Source organism: Silurus meridionalis, chromosome 10, assembly GCF_014805685.1.
Source record: "Silurus meridionalis isolate SWU-2019-XX chromosome 10, ASM1480568v1, whole genome shotgun sequence".
NCBI classification, from domain to species: Eukaryota; Metazoa; Chordata; class Actinopteri; order Siluriformes; family Siluridae; genus Silurus; species Silurus meridionalis.
The window spans coordinates 8,325,368-8,345,823 of NC_060893.1; the positions used below are offsets into that span (position 1 = coordinate 8,325,368).

Here is a 20,456-nt window from a genome sequence, read left to right on the forward strand (position 1 = left end):
CAACTAAAGCTCTATCATGCCAAAAGGAAGTCCTTGCTAAAAATCAAGGATGGCGTGTCCTCTGGGTATAGGCAGCTCGCGTGTTTTGGAGGGCACTATGAATGCTAAAAGGTATATAAAGGTTTTAGAGCAACATATGCTCCCCTCCAGACGACTATTTCAGGGACATCTTTGTGTATTTCTGCAGGACAATGCAAAACCACGTACTGCAGCTATTACAAAGGCATGACTTCATAATAGAAGAGTCCGGATGCTGAATTGGCCTGCCTGCAGTCCAGATATTTCACCTACTTTACAGAGAACATTTGGTGCACCAATAAACGGAAAATACGCCAAAGACGACCACCAACTCATCAGCAGCTGGAAACCTATATCAGGTAAGAATGGGAGCACATTCCAACAGCAAAACTCCAAAAACTCATAAGCTCAATGCCCAGACCTCTTCAAACTGTTTTGAAAAGAAGAGATGCCACACCATGGTAAACATGCCCCCAGCTTTTTTGAGAACTGTAGCAGACATTACATTTTCTCATTTTGCACATAAAAGTGTAAAATCTCTCAGTTTAAACATTTATGTTCTCTATGTTCTATTGTGAATCAAATATTTGCTCATGTAATTTGAAAGTCTTTTAGCTTTTTATTTTATTCCAATTTAAAAAACGTCCCAACATTTCCGGATTTCGGGTTGTATATAAATATTAGTTGATGCACTATTGTTATTTATGTCTGTACTTTGATAGGCAACAACATCTGGAACCAAATTCCTTGTGTGTGTCAACACATTTGGCCAATAAACCTGATTCTGATACCATTATTATTTAGAAAGTAAACAATAATTTGTGACCAATATTTTATATGTAGATTAATTTCTCCTCACTAAACGTTTTCTGTAACACATTCTCTCAGCACCACTGGAGACCGAGGCATGTTCTGAGAGTTACAAAGAATATAGATTAACATGGTAGAGGTAGAGCTGCATCTTTCTGGAGACAGAAAGGATTGTTTGTAAAAGGGCCATTTCTTAAAAGTCAGAAGGCACTGATTTGCTGTCTGTCTAAACCAAAAATATAAAAGCAAAAGATCTGTACCATATTGAATTGCATAGCATTATATTTTTTTCATTGTATTGCATTGAATTGTGCTGTGTTGAATCCAGTCGAAATCGGATCTCATTGCATCGTAATAGGGGAATCCTATTGCATTGCATCGGTAGCTGCTTCGCATGTATCTTTAATGTATTGCATCAGAGGCTAGACAACGAGGAGCGAACCGCATCAGCGTCAGATATGGAGATGCACATCCCTAATATGCATAGTTAAAAGTGTGTCATACTATACTGTTCAAATTAAGGTGCTCTGAAACTTAAATTCAGTCATTATTACTGACTTACAAACTTAGAAGATGCTACAGGTGCTTTTCCTAAGCATCCTGTTTGACAGTGTACTAACGTATAAGTTCATAAAACAGTTACCCTCAGCAAAACACAGCTGCATTCAGACAGCCATCCAGGCTAATGTGATCAAAAGGAATCATGTTGGCGACTGGGTAGTCCTTACCCACACATATGAGACTCTTATCACATGATGCAAGATTCATAAACCTGTCCTAGCAATTGGCCAAAAAAAATTAACATTCAATTAGCGATGCTTAATTCCATTCCATTCTAGTGCACAGTGTTTGTTTTGCTATATGCTCCTAAGACTCTGACTTGGATCTCGTTTCAATTATAGCGTTAAATGTTATAACACACGGGTCATCAATCTTGTCCACGAAGGGCTGTAGGCTTTCATTCCAACCGGGCAAGAATCACTCCTGTTTCAACTTGTTTCATCAGTTCATCTTGGGCTTCAATCAACTATAAAGTGCATGCCCTATATGGATAGAATGAAAGCCAGCGATCACACCTTTAAAAAACTGAAGACGTTTCGAAAAAAAATCTAAAGACATTCACTTAATGCTTAATACATATTAAGAAATATATCGTATCAAGACACCAAAATATTTGAATCTTGAATCGTGCATCTCGTTCCACCTTTAGCATAAAACTAGGGGGGCAGATTTCGAACAACTGGCAACACTGGATACCAGCAGCTACAGAACTCAAGGTCGGATCTAGTCACAAAACTGGACTGAATTTACAGCCTCCATTGTTCCCCTCTAGACATGACATAGATATAACTGCACACTACACTGCCCTTTATTGCTCTACTTGCTCCTGACATGTATAACACTCTTTCACACACACACACACACACACACACACACACACACACACACAAACACGGAAGTAATCAATAAGACTCTGATAAATCACTGAATGTTTTATTGAATCCCAACCAACGGCAGCCACTGCAGATGAATGTTTTTGTAGCTGTTTCGATTTATGGTGGCCCAACAAACATAAATAGCTTAGGGAAAATAACACGGGTCATTCTTTTACCGTTTTATCAAGTGTGACAAAAAACAACTCATAATAGAGTGATTTCTTCTTGTCATGCAACCCCAGTGCTCGGTGCAGAATGAAATTTGCATCAGGAAAAGGCTTGCCAGTCTGCATCCGGCAATCTTACGCCAGCAATCTTAACAGGCACCCGCTTATTCTATGTGCAGAAAAACACATGCGTGTGCGCACACACACACACGTGCACACACACACACACACACACACACACACACACACGCACACACACACACACAGTGCTGCTGGGACACTCACCCATCCCCCACAGCACATGACCTTTACAGGAAGAGTTCAAACGCACACATTTGCATTCACAAAAGAGCTAAATGTTGTGTTTCAAGTGATAACAGGAGGAAATAGCTTTCTTCTCAGGTCGAGCAAAGCACAATCAGTGTTATCAGCTTGTTTGTTATGCATGTTTTCCCTGCACAGCAAAACACTCTTCATTCCTATAAGCATAAAACAGCATAATGATCATATACATATTAAATATTAAAACTACATCAGGCTCTAAATATATTCATATTATTAAATAAACTACTTTGTACATGGTGCTACAATAGTAGGGTTGCAAATTGGCATGATTTCAATGAAAGTCATGATCAGACTTTACCTTACCGTTACAATGGTCCAAAAAAACAATAGAAATGCATTTCCTTTGGAACGTATTTCAAGTCTTTTTCAGGACTAGTTTCCCATATTTATTATTAAAGTTTTAATCCAAATATTTTACATCTGGAAGGATTACAAGGTTTTTCAACTTCTATAAAAATGACCAATAGAAATCACCCCAGGTACTATGTATACTCACTGAGCACTTTATTAGAAACACTATACTAATACTGTTTAGGGCCTTTCTTTTCTAGAGCACTTTCAGGTTGTGAATCTCCTGTTCTACCATAATCCCTAAGGTGATTGAATTGGAGACTGCTGCATGTGAAAATCTTAGGAGATCAACAGCTCAAGAAATACTGAGGCCAGCCCGTCTGGTACCAACACTCATGCCACATCGTGCTAATTCTTCCTCATTCTATTGGAACAATACATGATGGAATAATGCATGATTCTCAAACTGTTAGCAGAAAGATTAAGGCATACAATTGTATACAATGACATTGGAGGTACAGTAAAACCTCGTTGGACGAGCATAATTTGTTCTTGAAAATTGTTTGTAGGTCCATTTGCTTGTACGTTCGAACTGATTTTCCCCATAAGAATGAATGTAAAAGTGATTTAATCCGTTCCGAGACCTCATTCGATCGCTTATTTCTCCATTAAAAAAGTATTTGTAGCCTATTTTAACAAACAAATACACCGCAAATTACCATAATGTAAAAATAATTTAACACTTACTCAAGTGGTAGTGGTTGATTGCGAGTGTGAGACACGCACCACGCTCGTAACCTTCTTGGTTTCACTGGTAATTCTATTTACTTTCGTTTTCACAGCACCATCACTGATTTTCTTGGGAGACATTTTTCAAGATTTCTAGTGAAATAAAAATATAACACTAAAAAAAGTTACGTTTTTGCTGCACTGAACAATGAGAGCGACCGAGCAACATGTCATCAACTAAGCGACTGATGCTACCCTTGGCCAAAAACGGGGAACCGGCAGCATGGGTTTGCTCGTGCCTTTAAAATTTGCTTGTGAAATAGGATAAAATTTTGCGAGCAAGGTCGCTCGTATCTCCGTTTGCTCGTACTATTATTTGCTAGTAGAACATGGATTTACTGTAGCAGCTTTAAATTTTCCCTTAGTTGTAACCAGAAGATCTTGATTGACCTGCTAAAGAACTCTGACCTCAATCCTATTAAACACCTTTGGAATTAATTTGAACGTTCCTCCTCACCCTACATCAGTACCTGATTTTACTAATGCCTTTGTAGCTGAATGAGCAAAATTCTACAAGCACACTCCAAAATCTAGTAAAACATCTTCCCAGAAGAGTGGATGTTATTATAACGGCAAATAGCGACTAATGCAGAATGAGATGTTCAAAAGGCATATACGAATGTTATATTCAGTTGTCCACAAACTTGTGTCCATATAGTGCATGTTCTGGCTATGTAACTTACTAATGATAAAGTGTAACATGTGTGACCAAGCAGCTAAAACAAGCTCTTCTAATGAAGATCAAATATTGTATGTAGTATGGATGGGATTTTAAATGCTATATTGTCCAAATCTATCATTTACATTTACAGCATTTGGCAGACACCCTTATAAACATACAATTAAGCATCTTTGGGGTTAAGGGCCATGCTCAGAGGGCCAGGAGTGGCAGCCTGGTGTGGCTACGATTTGAACTCACGATCTTCTGAACCACAAAGCTACCATCTCCCCACCTACCCCCACTAGCTACCACCACCTATCATAATTACTAGAGATCCAGCAACACTACTGTACAAAAGTATAGAAATCCCATAGAAAGTGGAACAATTGGTCCCCATTGGTTTCCTATACTATATTATAGCATGTGCAAAGACACTTTTGTCAACATTTTTCATTCTAAATATTTTCTTAATATTGTCACCTTCACTAGGTGCAATTTTAAATACTCAATTTATATTGCATTAGTGTGAACCAGTGGTTCAATGTACACAAAGCATGTAGTTGAGTTAAAGTAACGATAAACTCGGTAAAATTTGACCAGTAAAAGTACTACCTTTAAACTTTTACTTGAGTAAAAGTACAAAAGGATTTGCCTTCAAATGGACTTAATTATCCAAAGTACTATGATTTATTACGACTAATGATCGTATTATCATTTCTGTCACAAGAATCTTTGCTTTATCAACTTGGTTTATGTGAAAAGTTTAGTTACTCTCAGCACACCGATCTGTTAATAAAATTATATTAATGAGTAAAACACTGATTAATATTTATAAAAATTATCATGAGCCCAAAACCTTCTTTTCAAATACTTGTGGCAAGTTAAAATCAGGAGTTTCTTCCATTATTTATTCCTCTCAAAATGTTATGCTTGCTGTTGAACTGATGCTGAACTGCATGTTGGTGATAAATAGACACCACCAAGCAGCAAACAAAACGAGTGTAAGCTCTACTCTGATTGGTGGTCTGCTGTGTGTTTGACCAGTTAAGATTTTATTCACTTATTACTAAAAGAAATGACTGATTTTGCTAAATGTAGTTGATTAAAAAAATAAGATATTTGGCTTTGAAATTTAGTGAAATTAAAGTAAAAGTCTCCCCAAAAGAAAAGTACAGTAACGAATTACATTCACCTTGTTACTGTCCACCACTGGTGTGAACCCTTGGTATTCATAGACCTGCTCATCATAGTATTAAGCAATGCACCATAGGAAACCGTATCACATCAGCACTTCAGATTGAGTACAGTGAGAACAGTGACACTGACTTCACTGCCATGATTTCCCCATAAATCTTACAGAAACTTAAATGAGTCAGTTATTCTCCACTGATAGTTTAATTTTAGTACATAGACATTACCTCCAGATGTGCTAACATTGGGCATATGAGCTGTACCTGATCAATAATCAATAACCACTTCCTTGTAGTCCAGACAAATCAACTTGTTAATCCTGTCATTTAATTTGAGAATAAGTATCCTCTTTAAAGTCTAAAATCTAGAGGTCCTTGAGACAACACTACAATACACTACACTATACTACACTACACTACACACAAACACACACACACACACACTTATTCTACCTGTGTTTGACGGCTCGGTGGCGAAGCCGGAGAGCGCTGAGTGCTAAGTCCAGGGTCTTGTTAGAGTGAGAAACACTGCGATTCATACTAACACAGACACAAGAAGAGAACGTTATGTCCTGTTTTTCGTTCTGTCCTGTTCCGGTTCCCTCACACTTTCCCCAGCGTCTCTCAGGGTGCTTTACAGAGTGCGGGTGGGGCCAAGAATCTACCTCTCACATGACCATCTCACACCTAAGTGACATCTCTGCATCCATTTCGTCTTTGTCTCTGTAGAAGTGCACACGCTCATACGAGGCACATGCGACTATTTAGTGTCTCTGCATGCAAATACACACACACACACACACACACACACACACACACACACACACACACACAAAGAGACACATACACAAAAAGCTCTGTGTACGCTGTGTTCATTTGTTTTCTTTGTTTTGAAAATAAAAAACTAATGATGAAATTACTATGTTTACAACTATCTTTTGCTCAAAATGTAAAATATTTTACAACACCCCTATTTTATAGTTTCTTGCTATCTTATTATTTAACTTATTTATGGGTAGAGTTGCAAAATTCCAGGAACTTTCAAGACTGGAAACTTTCCATGGGAATTAACATGAATTAATGGGAATAAACTGGGAATTTACAAAATTACAGGTAACAGAGAACTTAAATGTAGTTGTAAAAAAATAATGATGTCATATTACGACCAAACAAAATGTTTACATTTATGTATGTGTATGATACAGTTTATTTACATTTCCTCAAATTTCTAATTAATTCCCATAAATTCCGGTCCAAGTTTTTGACTTGGAATATTTTCAAATTTCCCTAAAATCCCCAGATGAATTTCCCATAGAAAGTTTCCAGAAAGTTATCAAAATTATTCACCCCTTTGCATACCTATTTATGGGTTATTTAGTACTTTTACTTTTTTGGTACTCTTGAACAACCCTGATCTTAAATAACTAATCCACCTGAGCGCATAATACATCAGTGGCTTCATCAAAGATTCTGGATCGCTACATGCTTTATAAAAGCAACAAGAGTGTGACAGTAAATAGAAGTCTGACACATATCCTCTTCTTACAACTTTAGGCCATGCACAAAATATTCAGACACTCATGGTAGAACGACCCTGAGCAACCCCACCCAGCCCCACACTTTGTACTAGATTGTCCATGACCACTGAATATATTGCTTTAGTTTGTATTATATTATTTATCATTTGCACAAATAACTATAGAGAGTGAGCATTTCTTTATTTTTTGTGTATGCTCAGAAACCATATTCTAACCATATTTTTTTGTTTTCAATATTACAGTTTTTCTCAGTTGCTTTTGAGTGTTTCTCAGATCAGAAATTAAATTCTAAAAAGAAAACTTATTTGTTCAAAATCCACATTATTTAGTCACTTGTGCACATCATAAAAGCATTTCTTGTTGCTTTGGTCAAATTGTGAATGCTTTTGTACATTCATTTAATTGTTTGTATACAATTGTCTGCTGTTTCCTACATTATCACTTGTTTATGTCATGTTGATCAATATATATTATACTGGTTTCACCTGAATAGTCTTAACACCAAAACATCTCGGCATCAGTTCATTGCAAAAGTAATTGAATGCTAAATGGTTAAACCATTTGTCATCATCTCATTTAAAATTTCTATAAAAAATCTTTTTGAAAATGTGCCATGAATTGATAAATTGTGCAGATGAATCTTGAATGTCACTAATGAAGGCAAGTGAAAGGCATCAGATCAACCAATGGTCAACTAGTTCTCTCAAACAGGTCAAAGGTGAATCTCGTGAACCTTGATTTGGTGACAGAGTGAAACACGGAATAAAAATTTCTGAAAGTAGACACTATTACAGTACAGTAAAAGTGTGAATCCTGTTCGATCTCTTGCAATCAATATACATCAAATATGCAACAAATAAATTAATTTGTGACGTTGAAATTCATATCTGCCACACAGAAGAAATTCACCCTTGTGCATTTTCAATCACTGGAATCCAAACCGCAGTTTATTTCAGGAAATACTAAAACTGTGCGCCTTCATACTGACAACATGACAACATTTTGACTCTCTTGTTTGTGAACAATGACAAAAGGACTTGTTATTCTGATGAGAATGAGATGTTCATTGAAATACTTTTACACAAATACTTTTGAGAGATGAACTAAGTATTTTGAGAAAAGTACAGGCTTTCGCAAGAAATCCAATGTGTTGTTTTGTTGAATTGCACTTACTAGTTTGCAAATATTAAAGATGATTCGAGAAATGCTCCAAAGAAACTTAATAAAATTGTAAATTAAAAAGGAAGTAAGGCATCATAATTCAAATTTTTTTCGATTGCAAACCAAAAAAAACTAAAAAAAACAATGCAACATACACTAGCCCACAAATTACTGTTGATATCACTTTTACACGCAAGAGTTTCAACGAACACACATAAAGCATTTTAAACCATTATATAATTCCTTGTTTATTGTAACAAGGCCAGTCAGCTTTTTGGTAAATAAATATTTCCCATAAATGCTTAATTTGGAATGAGATCTCCAGAAGGCACGCTCCGGGTTTCTCATTATAGCCTGCCTATCTTGGACTTTCTTTTCCATTCCACTCCAACATTCCTTTAAGCCCAAGTGACTGGCTGTTTCCTGCAGACTCTGATCTCGTCTAAGGTTACCCTTTTCAAGTGCAAGGCTCATCTGACTGCAGATATAGAACAAAAGATGTATAACATAATATTATAGTGAAACATGGCACTTTTCAAGTGTGTTTTATGTAACAGATGTTAACAGAATCTACCCCAAAAATCAGTGGTGGCATTTTCTGTATGACTAGTTTTAGTAGCAGATGCTGCCTTTCACCGAGTTCACCTGCTGACAGAGGTCATGAGATCTCCACCCAAATGTTCCCCGCCCGTGCTCTGCTCAAATTCAGTGCACCGGAGCTCAGTGACGCACATGCCTGACACACACCCTTTACACCGAACAGGTAAAGCCTCCTCAGTTGGTGTCAGCTAGCTCCAAGGGTTCTCATATGGCTCATGAAGGTTCCTCAGATGGCCAAGTGTAAAGTGTAATGTTCCAGCCATCATCCAGGAAACTAATCTGCACTGAAGCTGCAGCTAAACTACTGTTCTGACCTAAATAAGCAGACCACCCAGTGCTGCAGTACGGCATTATGAGATACAATTGAGATCCTTTGGGCACACATTGGTAGAATATTTAGCTTCATCTTACAAAAAAGGTCTAAATTAGGCTTTATCGTAATGGAATGACTGTTATCGCCATTACACAGGAAAGGTAAAGGTATTACGACGCTGTCTATTTACCCATTGCTGCGATAGAAAGAAGGGGGAAAAAAGGGGGGACAGAAAAAAGATATAAAGAGTGCTGTGTACACTGCAATAAATAACCGTCCAAATATAAAAAAACTGATGCAGGTTTTAATATGCTACAGACTAGAAACAAGTCAAATTATCTGCCAGTGCAGTAAACTAATTACACTTGGATTTTCTGAAATAAGAAAACACACTGAATATAGGCTTTAGAAAAGAACAAAATGTCTTAAAATACGCATTAAAACGCTTTTTTCAAGCAGTCGCTTTAGTCTAGTTAACTAAAAACTAGCTTGTTAATACATTTTTTTAAAGATCTTAAAACCAGAGCTACTAAACAAAAGAATTCCTCTTAATTTAAGAATCGTCATCATTATATATTCTTTCTAAACATTAGACAAAGCATTTAAAATAGAAACAAAGATTACTATCAAAATCGAAATCACGCATACATGCATATATGTCAACAATTATTTATTGAAGTGAAGACCGTTTTGTAAAACACAGTAGTTACCAAGCGACAACAAAGCAAAATCGTTACTTGCTGCTTCTCAAAATACTTAAACTTATCGCAACATAAAGCATTATTGAATGTATTTTGTCCTTACTGGACAACTGAAAGATATTCAACATGAAACACTACAGAACAACTTAACAAAAAGCCAAAAAAAATGTTACATTTTCCAAACAAATAACTATACTTGATAATGTTTGGAAAGAGTGTGCTGACTTCATACTGCAAAATCTCATCATTTGCTATTAGGTTGTAAACAAATGTGTCGGTTTTGACGTAAAACAAGCATTTGGAATAAATAATAATATAATGAATAATGAATAATAAATAATACTAATGAAGTCCTAAGTGTGATTTGTGAGCATTTTTGTACTACCAGTTATTACAGCTAAAATAAAGTCTTAAAAGACACTAGAACTAACTTTAAGCTTCGCTAACAAAGTAAGAAAAAAGAAAAATAATATTAAAACAATCATAATAATCTCACACCATCTACTCTTTTATAGTCTTTTATTCTTATAATAAGATCAATAAGAGTTAATGGCTAGAAATAAGATTAAGGCTTGACTAGATGAAGAGTTTTTGCAGAGTAAAGGGAAAAGTTTCAGAAGCACTGGAGAGAAAGAAGCAAATAAATGGAGTAGGATGGGAGGTGGTTCTGCAAACTAATGGATGGCTGGTTAGCTGTATAGAGCAGTAAAAAGTGTATGGGATCAGTGTGGGGTTGAGAGTGCTACAGACTGTAAGTGAAACAGAGCCAGGGGACATTTAAATGTCATGAACACAGACGGAGGCTTTTCTTTTTGAGTACCTCGGTGCCTATTATTTTCTAAAGACAACATTGACAGAAAAGGGATACCTAAATATAATGGATTTGTGTTTATGGACTGAAATAAATGCCCAGGTAGGAGTGTAGGGCTGGCCTGCTCTTTGGTGGGCACGGCTGACTCCATTCTGCTCATCCTATATCATCATTTCTACTTTATGTTTGCATCATCTGCCTTCCCCCAGGATCAATATTATTCATATTTCTCTTAGAAGAATTAAATCTGGCTCCTCTTTTACATTCTTTTCTCCTCCATCTTCTGCTTCTGGCTATTCAACCTTGAGTCTAGTCTATGTGTCATTGTTCTTTTAAACATAGACCTACACCTACATCAGGCATAACATTATGACCACCTGCCTAATATTGTGTTGGTTCCCCTTTTTCTGCTAAAACAGTTCTGACCCATTGAGCATCAACAGCATCAACTTCTTCAGCAAATTGAGCTACAGGAGCTCGTCTGTTGGATCAGACCGCACGGACCAGCCTTCGCTCCCCACATGCATCAATAAGCCTCGGCCCCATGACCCTGTCGCCGGTTCACCACTGTTCCTTCCTTGGACCACTTTAGATAGATACTGACCACTGCAGACCGGGAACAGCCCACAAGAGCTGCTGTTTTGGAGATGGCCTGACCCAATCGTCTAGCCGTCACAATTTTTCCTTTTTCAGACTTGTTCAAATCCTTATGTTTGCCCATTTTTCTGCTTTTAACACATCAACTTTGAGGACAAAATGTTCACTTGCTGAATAATATATCCCACGCACTAATAATAGATAACCAGCGTTATTTACCCACCGTTCATAATGTTATAATGTCATAATATTATGCCTGATCGGTTTGTATAATGGTATACCTTCTTATTTGATTTTCTCTTTGTCGCTCCTTGATGCCTAGTTCTGAGTAAAATGTTCAGTTTTTTGCTGTTCTCATTCTCTAATCCGATCCAAGACATTGAAATTATCAAAGGTATTGTCATGAATCACCAAGTGCATGTCCTAATCAAGCCTAAAACACACAAAAAATTCCAATCCTCTTTAAAGTCCTCTTCCAATCCTCTTTTAACCTTACTCCTCTCATATTTCCCACATTTATCTTCCATCCTCGACACACACACACACACACACACACACACACACACACACATACACACACACACACACACACACACACACACCATTTCACCTTTGGATTGGAACGCTGCTATTTTTGCCCCAACAGACACATCTAACAGCAAACCTGTGCTGTCTCTCCTGTGTGCATGTACCCTCAACAGAACCCTACACCACCCCCAGTCTTATCAGGAGTATGCCAGCTAGATATCTCTATTCTATCTGCACTATAATGACTTTCATCTTACTACATAAAAACAAACCGATATCAGAAGCTGATTATCTGAACTGGAAAACTATACTGAAATGTAGTGGATTCTGAATGGATCTAAGCACAGACCCACTGCTTAAAAAAAAAAGATTGCTAAAACTAGGCATTTTTGGACATTTTATTCTTCACATACTGTAATAGCAATGCTCTAGAACTGTCTTTGGCTCTGAGCTTCAAATCCCAGTCCACCAAGACAGCCAGTTAGCATTCATGTTTCATTTTGCCAACCCATCTGTCCAAGCTAATCAGGTAATGTGGAGAAACTGGAACATTCGAGGACACTCGATACGGTCCGTACGTAGTAGGAGGCATAAAAAATTGCCCTGACAATACTGGCATGCTAGGCTTTACAATCATTCATTAAAGCGAAGCCATTCTTCATGCAATCTATCCAGCGAGCCCATAAACATCGGTTTCAAGATAGTATTGCAATCCAAAGCCCCTATGACAGTGGCTATTAAAAACATTAACGCCATGAACACAATGTGTTCTAACTAATTTATATTCTCTCCGTGTTTGCTGGGCTTACAGCTCTTATTTCACCCTGAATTTATATATATTGATTTTCCATTCCACCAGTGAGAATGTCACTCTGTCACCAAAGGCAGGGTTAGTTGTACCTCATAATAACCACAGGGCAAATTGGGGTTAAATGCCCTTCTCATGGGCACAACAGGGTACATAGGGTAAGATGCTTAGCATGTCATGCATGTTGCGTTTACACTTGCTGCCAGGTTCTGGGACAAATTCTCAGCTTTATCTGCTCTAGTTTTCACAGATTCTATTCTTAAATTTCCCCCGGTATTTTGAGACTGTAGTAGCTGCAATAGCTCTGTGTTTCCAAGACAAGTAACCTCTTTTAGGTACAATTTTGAAAATATTTTACAGCTTACTAGAACCTCTTTGTGTTTATAACTACTAGTCCTACACCTGATCGTTCCTTCCCAAAAAAGCTCTTCAGTGCATTTAGTTTTGGCTCATTTTTTTCAAGGGTTAGCTTGTGTCGCTGATGCGTGAAATGGCGTGCCAGAGTCAAGTGTGGCAGTTAGGCGAGGGCGGAAATAATGAACAAAAAAATAACTAATTTCAACCACAAAATCTTTTCTTTGTGGCCCGGTACCAAATAATCCATCGACCAGTACCAATCCAGAGACTAGGGGTTCGGAACCCCTGTTATAGGGGACCGTTAGGATTAAATTTTACCCTTAGAGCCAGTCAGCAAGGGTGGCCTACTGAGAGCATTGAGCTCCTGGAACATTAGTTTAGGATTCACAGAAATATACAAGTTGTCCAAGAATTCAGTTGAGGTGGATAAGAATCCTTTTAAGGATACCCTCTGGTTATCTGCCTCTAAAGCTTTATCAGGCACATGTCGCTCACCTGTGAAAAAATGCTAAGAATTTTAAGTTTCATAGCTATACTTGGCAGTTCGGGAATCCACACCGGAGTATTATATGTGTATTAAATGTGTAAAATCAAAAACCGTAAACAGTGGAGGCAGAACATTATTCATTATTATGTTAACAGTATTTAATATAAAAACTAACCCAGCCATTAGGGTTGCACAAGCCAGTGCACTCTTAGTGCCGGTCCCAAGCCCGGATAAATGGGGAGGGTTGCGTTAGGAAGGGCATCCAGGGTAAAATATGCCAAGTCAAATATGCGGATCACGAATCAGACACCAGATCGGTCAAATCCCCGGGTTACCAACAACCGCCACAGGTATTGTTAGCTAACAGGATACCATTGGAAATTGGGCTACTGTTGGCCGAAGGAGGAGAAGGAGAGGAGGAAGACGTCTACAGAGACAGCAGGAAAAGGAGAAGTGGAGAAGAGTGGAGGTTTGGGTGGTCACTTTGAATGTTGGTACTATGACTGGTAAAGGGAGAGAGATCGCTGATATGGTGGAGCGGAGATATCATGGTGTGGATGGAAAGAGAAATGGTGTAGGGGTGATTCTGAAGGAAAAGTATAGTAAGAGAATAGTGAAGGTGAAGAGAGTTTCTGATAGAGTGAACATGAAGCTGGAAGTTGAAGGGGTAATGATTAATGTCACCAGTGCCTATGCTCTGAAAGTGGGTTGTGAGATGGAGGAAAAGGAAACATTCTGGAGTGATTTAGATAAAGTGGTAGAAGGTGTACCTAGAAATGAAAGCTTGGTGATTGGGGCAGATTTTAATGGACATGTAGGTGAAGGGAACAGAGGTGATGAGGAGCTGATGGTTAGGTATGGTCTTAAGAAGAGGAATGTGGAAAGTCAGATGTGGAAGATTTTGCTAAAAGGATAGAAATGGCAGTGGTGAATACATATTTTAAGAGGAAGGAGGATCATAGAGTGATGTATAAGAGTGTAGGAAGGTGCACGCATGTGGACTATATTCTATGTAGGAGATGCAACCTGAAGAAGATTGAAGACTGTAAGGTGTTGGCAGGGGACAGTGTAGCTAGACAGCATCGGATGGTGGTCTGTAGGATAGTTTTGGAGGTGAAGAAGAAGAGGAGGAGAGTAAGGACTGAAAGAAGAATAAGATGGTGGAAACTGAAGGATGAAGACTGTAGTGTGAGGTTCAGGGAAGGGGTCAGACAGGGGCTCAGTGGTGGTGGTAAAGACATGCTGGATGATTGGGCAACTACTGCAGAAGTGATAAGAGATACAGCTAGAAAGGTACTTGGTGTGACATCTGCAAATAGAAAGGAAGACAAAGAGACGAGGTGGTGGAATGAGGAAGTGCAGGAAAGCATAAAGAGAAAGAAGTTGGCAAAACAGAATTGGGATCGACAGAGTGATGAGAAAAGTAGGCAGGAGTACAAGGAAATGCGGCAACAGGTGAAGAGGGAAAGCCAAGGGAAAGGCATATGAGGAGCTGTATGAGAAGTTGGAAAGAGAAAAGGATTTATACCGATTGGCCAGGCAGAGGGACCGAGCTGGGAAGGATGTGCTGAAAGTTAGAGAAATAAAGAATGGAGATGGAAATGTGTTGACTAGTGAGGGGAGTGTGTTGAGAAGATGGAGGGAGTATTTTGAGCAGCTGATGAACAAGGAAAATGAGGGGGAAAGAAGGGTGAATGATGTGGAGATGGTGAAGCAGGAAGTGGACAGGATTAGTAAGGAGGAAGTGAGAGCAGCGATTAAGAGGATGAAGAGTGGAAAGTCGGTTGGACCAGATGACATACCGGTAGAAGCATGGAGATGTTTAGGAGAGATGCAGTGGAGTTTTAAAACAGGTTGTATACCAAGATTTTGGAAGGTGCGAGGATGCCTGAGAAATGGAGGAGTATGCTGGTACTGTTTGTAAAGAATAAGGGAGATGTGCAGACCTGCAGTAATTACAGGGGAATAAAGTTGTTCAGTCACACCATGAAGTTATGGGAAATAGTAGTGGAAGCCAGGCTGAGAGAAGAGGTGACCATCTGTGAGCAATGGTATGGTTTCAAGCCAAGGAAGAGCACTACAGATGCATTATTTGCTTTTAGGATGTTGATGGAGAAGTATAGAGAAGGTCAGAAAGAGTTACATTGTGTGTTTGTGGATTCAGAGAAAGCGTACGACAGGGTGCCGAGAAAAGGGTTGTGGTATTGTATGATAAAGTCAGGTGTGTCAGAGAAGTATGTGAGGGTGGTGCAGGACATGTATGAGAACAGTGTGACAGCAATGAAGTGTGCAGTAGGAACGACAGACTGGTTTAAGGTGGAGGTTAGACTGCATCAAGGATCGGCTCTGAGCCCTTTCTTGTTTGGTGTTGGACAGGTTGACGGACGAGGTCAGACAGGAGGCTCCACGGACTATGATGTTATGATATTGTGAATTGTGGTGAGAGTAGGAAGCAAGTTGAGAAGAGCCTGGAGAGATGAAGGTATGTGCTGGAGAGAAGGGGATAGAAAGTCAGTATGAGTAAGACAGAGTACATGTGTGTGAATGAGAGGGAGGGCAGTGAAGTGGTGCAGTTGCAGGGAGAAGAGGTGGAGAAGGTGGAGGAGTTCAGGTACCTGGGGTCAACAGTGCAAAGTAATGAGAGTGTGTTAGAGAAGTGAAGAAAAGAGTGCAGGCAGGGTGGAGTGGGTGGAGAAGAGTGGCAGGAGTAATTTGTGATAGAAGGGTATCTGCAAGAGTGAAAGGGAAAGTTTATAGGACTGTGGTAAAACCTGCGATGTTGTATGGTTTAGAGACAGTAGCATTGAGTAAAAGACAGGAGGTGAAGCTGGAGGTAGCAGAGCTAAAGATGTTGAGATTTTCTTCGGGAGTGACGATGATGGACAGGAGTAGAAATTAGCTTATTAGAGGGACAGCGCATTAGGGACATTTTGGGAAAAAGTGAGAGAGGCCCAATTTAGATGGTTTGGACATGTGCATAAGAAGGACATGGGGTATATCGGTAGGAGAATGCTGAGGATGGAGCCACCAGGAAAAAGAAAAAGAGGAAAACCAAGGAGGAGGTTTATGGATGTGGTGAGGGAAGACATGCAGGTAGTTGGTTTGAAAAAGGTAGATTTTGAGGACAGAGTAGTATAAAGACAAATGATCCGCTGTGGCAACCCCTAATGGGAGCAGCCGAAAGAAGAAGTATTTAATATGAACACTATCCTATTTCTCAACTCTAGCATTAAAAGGCCTTTGATCTGGCCTTCAAACCTACGACAAATTCTGCTTTACATCATAATCTAATAAATACTTTCAAATTTATGTCATGATGATGGCAGACATTTTAAACAACACATTCTATCCTTGTTTTGCTGAACAGAGACAAATATCCTGGCACTTATCACTAAACCTTTTAGTGGTCGATACAGCGATCTGATGGACAGGGATGTTTTTGATCTAGTAGATGTTTCAACACTGTCCGTAAGGTATGCAGATGATTGGGAGAATAACGCTGCCACTGCGTCCAATGCGCCATGAGTCAAATATAAACCAAGCCTGAAACCACCTGCAAGGACGTGACATGACAGCACCTGTCCTGTCTACACAACAAGCTAGAGCACTGAGCAAACTTGCTCAAGGATGCTGTGTTTAAAGGTTTTCATATACTGTAAATTTCTTTCCAGCTTCGGGGCACTTCTATATCTACTGATCTTTTCATGCCGATTCTTGTTGATGCCAGTGTGCTATCCAGCAGTACGGCCTGCTGCGGTACTGCAGGTGCCCTCCATATTATTGGCGCAGCAACAGTTCGATTTGAGTTGATTTATCCGTTTATCTGTCCATCCATCTGCCTCGCTTTTTAATCCCTTTATCTGTCACTCTAAGGCTATAGATGCCGGTCTTGTGCCTGCTGCTGCTCTGTTGCCTTCACAGTGCCTTGGCACAGAGTTCTGAGTCACTAAGCATAGATGGCTTCACCTGGTGTCGAAGACGTCACGGCTACTTAAATAGAACAGATCCTGGTCTACAGTATTGTGCGCAGTGAGGTGGCCTCTCTTTACACTGTGACCAAGTATGACTACATTATAGCAGTGATATCCAGATGCAGGCCTTCATATTCATACAGCATACAACATATATAAAGTGCAAGAAACCGCAAGACATACACAAAGAATGAAGAGCAAAAGGTGAGGTTAGGTGAGTGCTGACATTTAAATGTTATTTAAAAAAGTTTTTGATTTGTATTTGCCCACATTCTCATGTCCTAAGAAATTAGTACACATTATCATCGACCACTGCACGTGTTTGTGTGTTGAGCAGACATTCGTGACCATGTAAATAGTGATTTTACTGATGTTGTTTTTCCCTGATATGATCTCATATTCTCAACATAACTCACTGTTGCTCAGCTCGAAATCTTGTGTCTTATTCTTCGTGAATCGTTTTCGCATACATGTTTGTCAAGTGTTGCTTTTTTTCCGCTGATGTGAATTGTGCTAATATTGTGCACTGATGTAAACTGTTGTCTATCGTGGATGTGATCCAGATATGCATCGAATGTTTGAGATGTCCTACATTGGGCTTGATGCAAGAAAATGTAGTGAAACCGGTTTAGAAAACAAAGTCATTACGGATAATCCGATCTCATTATAGAAATTCAGAATCTGGATTGTACGTTTTGTTCTTAAGAAAGATAGTATGGTGCACCTTTTGCCTGCGATGTGTTTGAGATAAAGAGGTGGGCATCCCACTGATTTGCTAAGGACGTGCTGTGATGTCCAAGCGTGTTCAGATCGTGTTTTCCGGTGCTGGGTATGATTCGACTTCATGTTCTGTCTTTGTCAACATCAAGGCCAATAGGGTAGGACATGCTGTGCAAAAGCGCCCTATTTTCTGTGTGTGTGTATTTGTGTGTGTACAGTACAAAACGCAGTGTCCATGCATCCATTCTCCATCAGACCAACACACTAAGGCAAAACCCAGACAATAAAGACTGCTTAGACAGACAGTACACACGAAGCAAGAGACAGAAAGAAAGAGAAAGAAAGATGGAGATCGTACGGTGAGGCAGATAAATGACAAAAGAAATTGACAGACGGTCCAGTGTCCTGAGACACGTTACCTTTCCGGGGACGAGGATTTTTCTGAGTTGACGGACATGAGCAGAAGCTTCAAGCCGCTCGCTCCCAAAGGAACGACAGAGGCAACCAAGAACGAATAAAACACTCTCTGTGGATCTGCCTCTTCTTGCTCAGTGTCTCACTCTTCTCATCTCCTTGCTGTGAGGCTCCACTGAGACAAGAGAGGAGAGCTGCCTCGTCCTCCTCTCTTTGACCGTGGAAAAATAAAAGGATGGAGGGCAGGCGGTGAAGCCGAGCTCGAATAACAGAATGGTAGAGAGACAAAATCTTGCTGCGTTTAAGCAGACTCAGACGCCGCGAGGAGCCCCTCCTCACTCCTCCTCCCTCCTCTTCCTCCCTCGTTTTCACCTTCTTTTCTTCCTTCCTTTTTTTTCCTTAATGCCTCACCTTTCACTTTTTTTTACAGGGTATGATTTCTGTTGACACTTTTGTCCTCCACTAAACCACTGAAATGACAAGTGGTTTACACTCTCCTTACTGTCTGCCTGATGCTGCCTCTTCCTCCTCCGTCTCTCTCTCTCTCTCTCTCTCTCTCTCTGTCTGTCTCTCAGCGCAGTGGTTGGCTCGACAGGCCCTTCTGCAGCTCTCTGCACAACAACAGAGCTGTGAACGCAGCGGGCTAAACCACTGCCTGAGAGGGAGGGGGAGGCTGTGCAGAGAGCAAACGGAAAACGTGTTCATCTTTCTCACTGGTTCTCCCCCATCAAATAGCTTGGCCCAGGCCTGCCTCACCCCCTTCCTCTTTCACCCCCCTCCCTTTCTCACTTCCTCCTGTTACACCATTCTGTATCTCGGGGCAACGCGGCACATATACGCTTTCCCCCCTCTGTCTCTCTCTCTCTCTTTTTTTACCTCCCATCCTTCTGCCCCGACTCTTTTCCTCCACCTCCCTCCATTTCACAGCTGTCTTCTCTGCTGCTCTGTTTGCTGCCTTTCTCTCTCCATCAGTGCTTGGCAGTTCTGTGTTTTCATCCATTAAATGAAACCAAACAACAGATGCCCAGCACTGGAGGGTGTTCATCATAGTCGAGCTTCTATACATTTCAATGCATTACATCTCCATCTCCATTAAGAGGTGGAAAAAAGAACAGATTTACAATAAATGAAAATGGAAATTGTGCTCACAACAATAACCACAATCTCTCAGTTCACAGTATAACACACATTAACCGAATCTTTTTTTATATTAATGCTTCAAAAAAATAAATCTACCACCATAATATGCAACCAGACAACAGATTTGCTTTTAATGTACATTTGAATTATTCCGGTTTAATCTGAAATATTCATATTTCCTGATTATGATTCATTCATTTCGGGAATCATTTACAATATAAAAATAATTGTTTAGCCCCTAAGAAAACCCCAATACATTTCCATGCTGAAAGAAATACACTGATCAGGCATAACATTATGACCACCTGCCCAATATAGTGTTTGTCCCCCTTTTTCTGCCAAAACAGTCCTGACCTGTTGAGTGTTGAGTGTAACTTCTTCAGCAATTTAAGCTACAGGAGCTCGTCTGTTGTATTGGACCACAATGCATCAATGAGTCTTGGTTGCACATGACCCTGTCGCTGGTTCACCACTGTTTCTTCCTTGGACCATTTTTAATAGATACTGACCACTGCAGACCAGGAAAAGCCAATAAGAGCTGCAGTTTTGGAGATACTCTGACCCAATCGTCCAGACATCACATGTTGGCCCTTGTTAAACTCA

General features: G+C 39.6%; 1 protein-coding gene across 5 annotated transcripts in view; it reads right to left on the reverse strand.

Moving 5' to 3' along the window:
• The window catches only part of srpk2 (SRSF protein kinase 2), an 83,107-nt gene that overhangs the window by 36,148 nt on the left and 26,503 nt on the right, over nucleotides 1-20,456 (reverse strand). The window contains exon 1 of one of the 5 annotated variants that reach the window (XM_046858666.1): nucleotides 18,719-19,325. The exons of the other annotated variants lie outside the window; for them this stretch is intronic. Within the exon in view, the coding sequence (XP_046714622.1) occupies nucleotides 18,719-18,756 (38 nt within the window). The 5' untranslated portion in view covers nucleotides 18,757-19,325. Of the gene's footprint in view, nucleotides 1-18,718; nucleotides 19,326-20,456 lie in introns of those variants that run through there. 5 annotated transcript variants of the gene reach the window in all.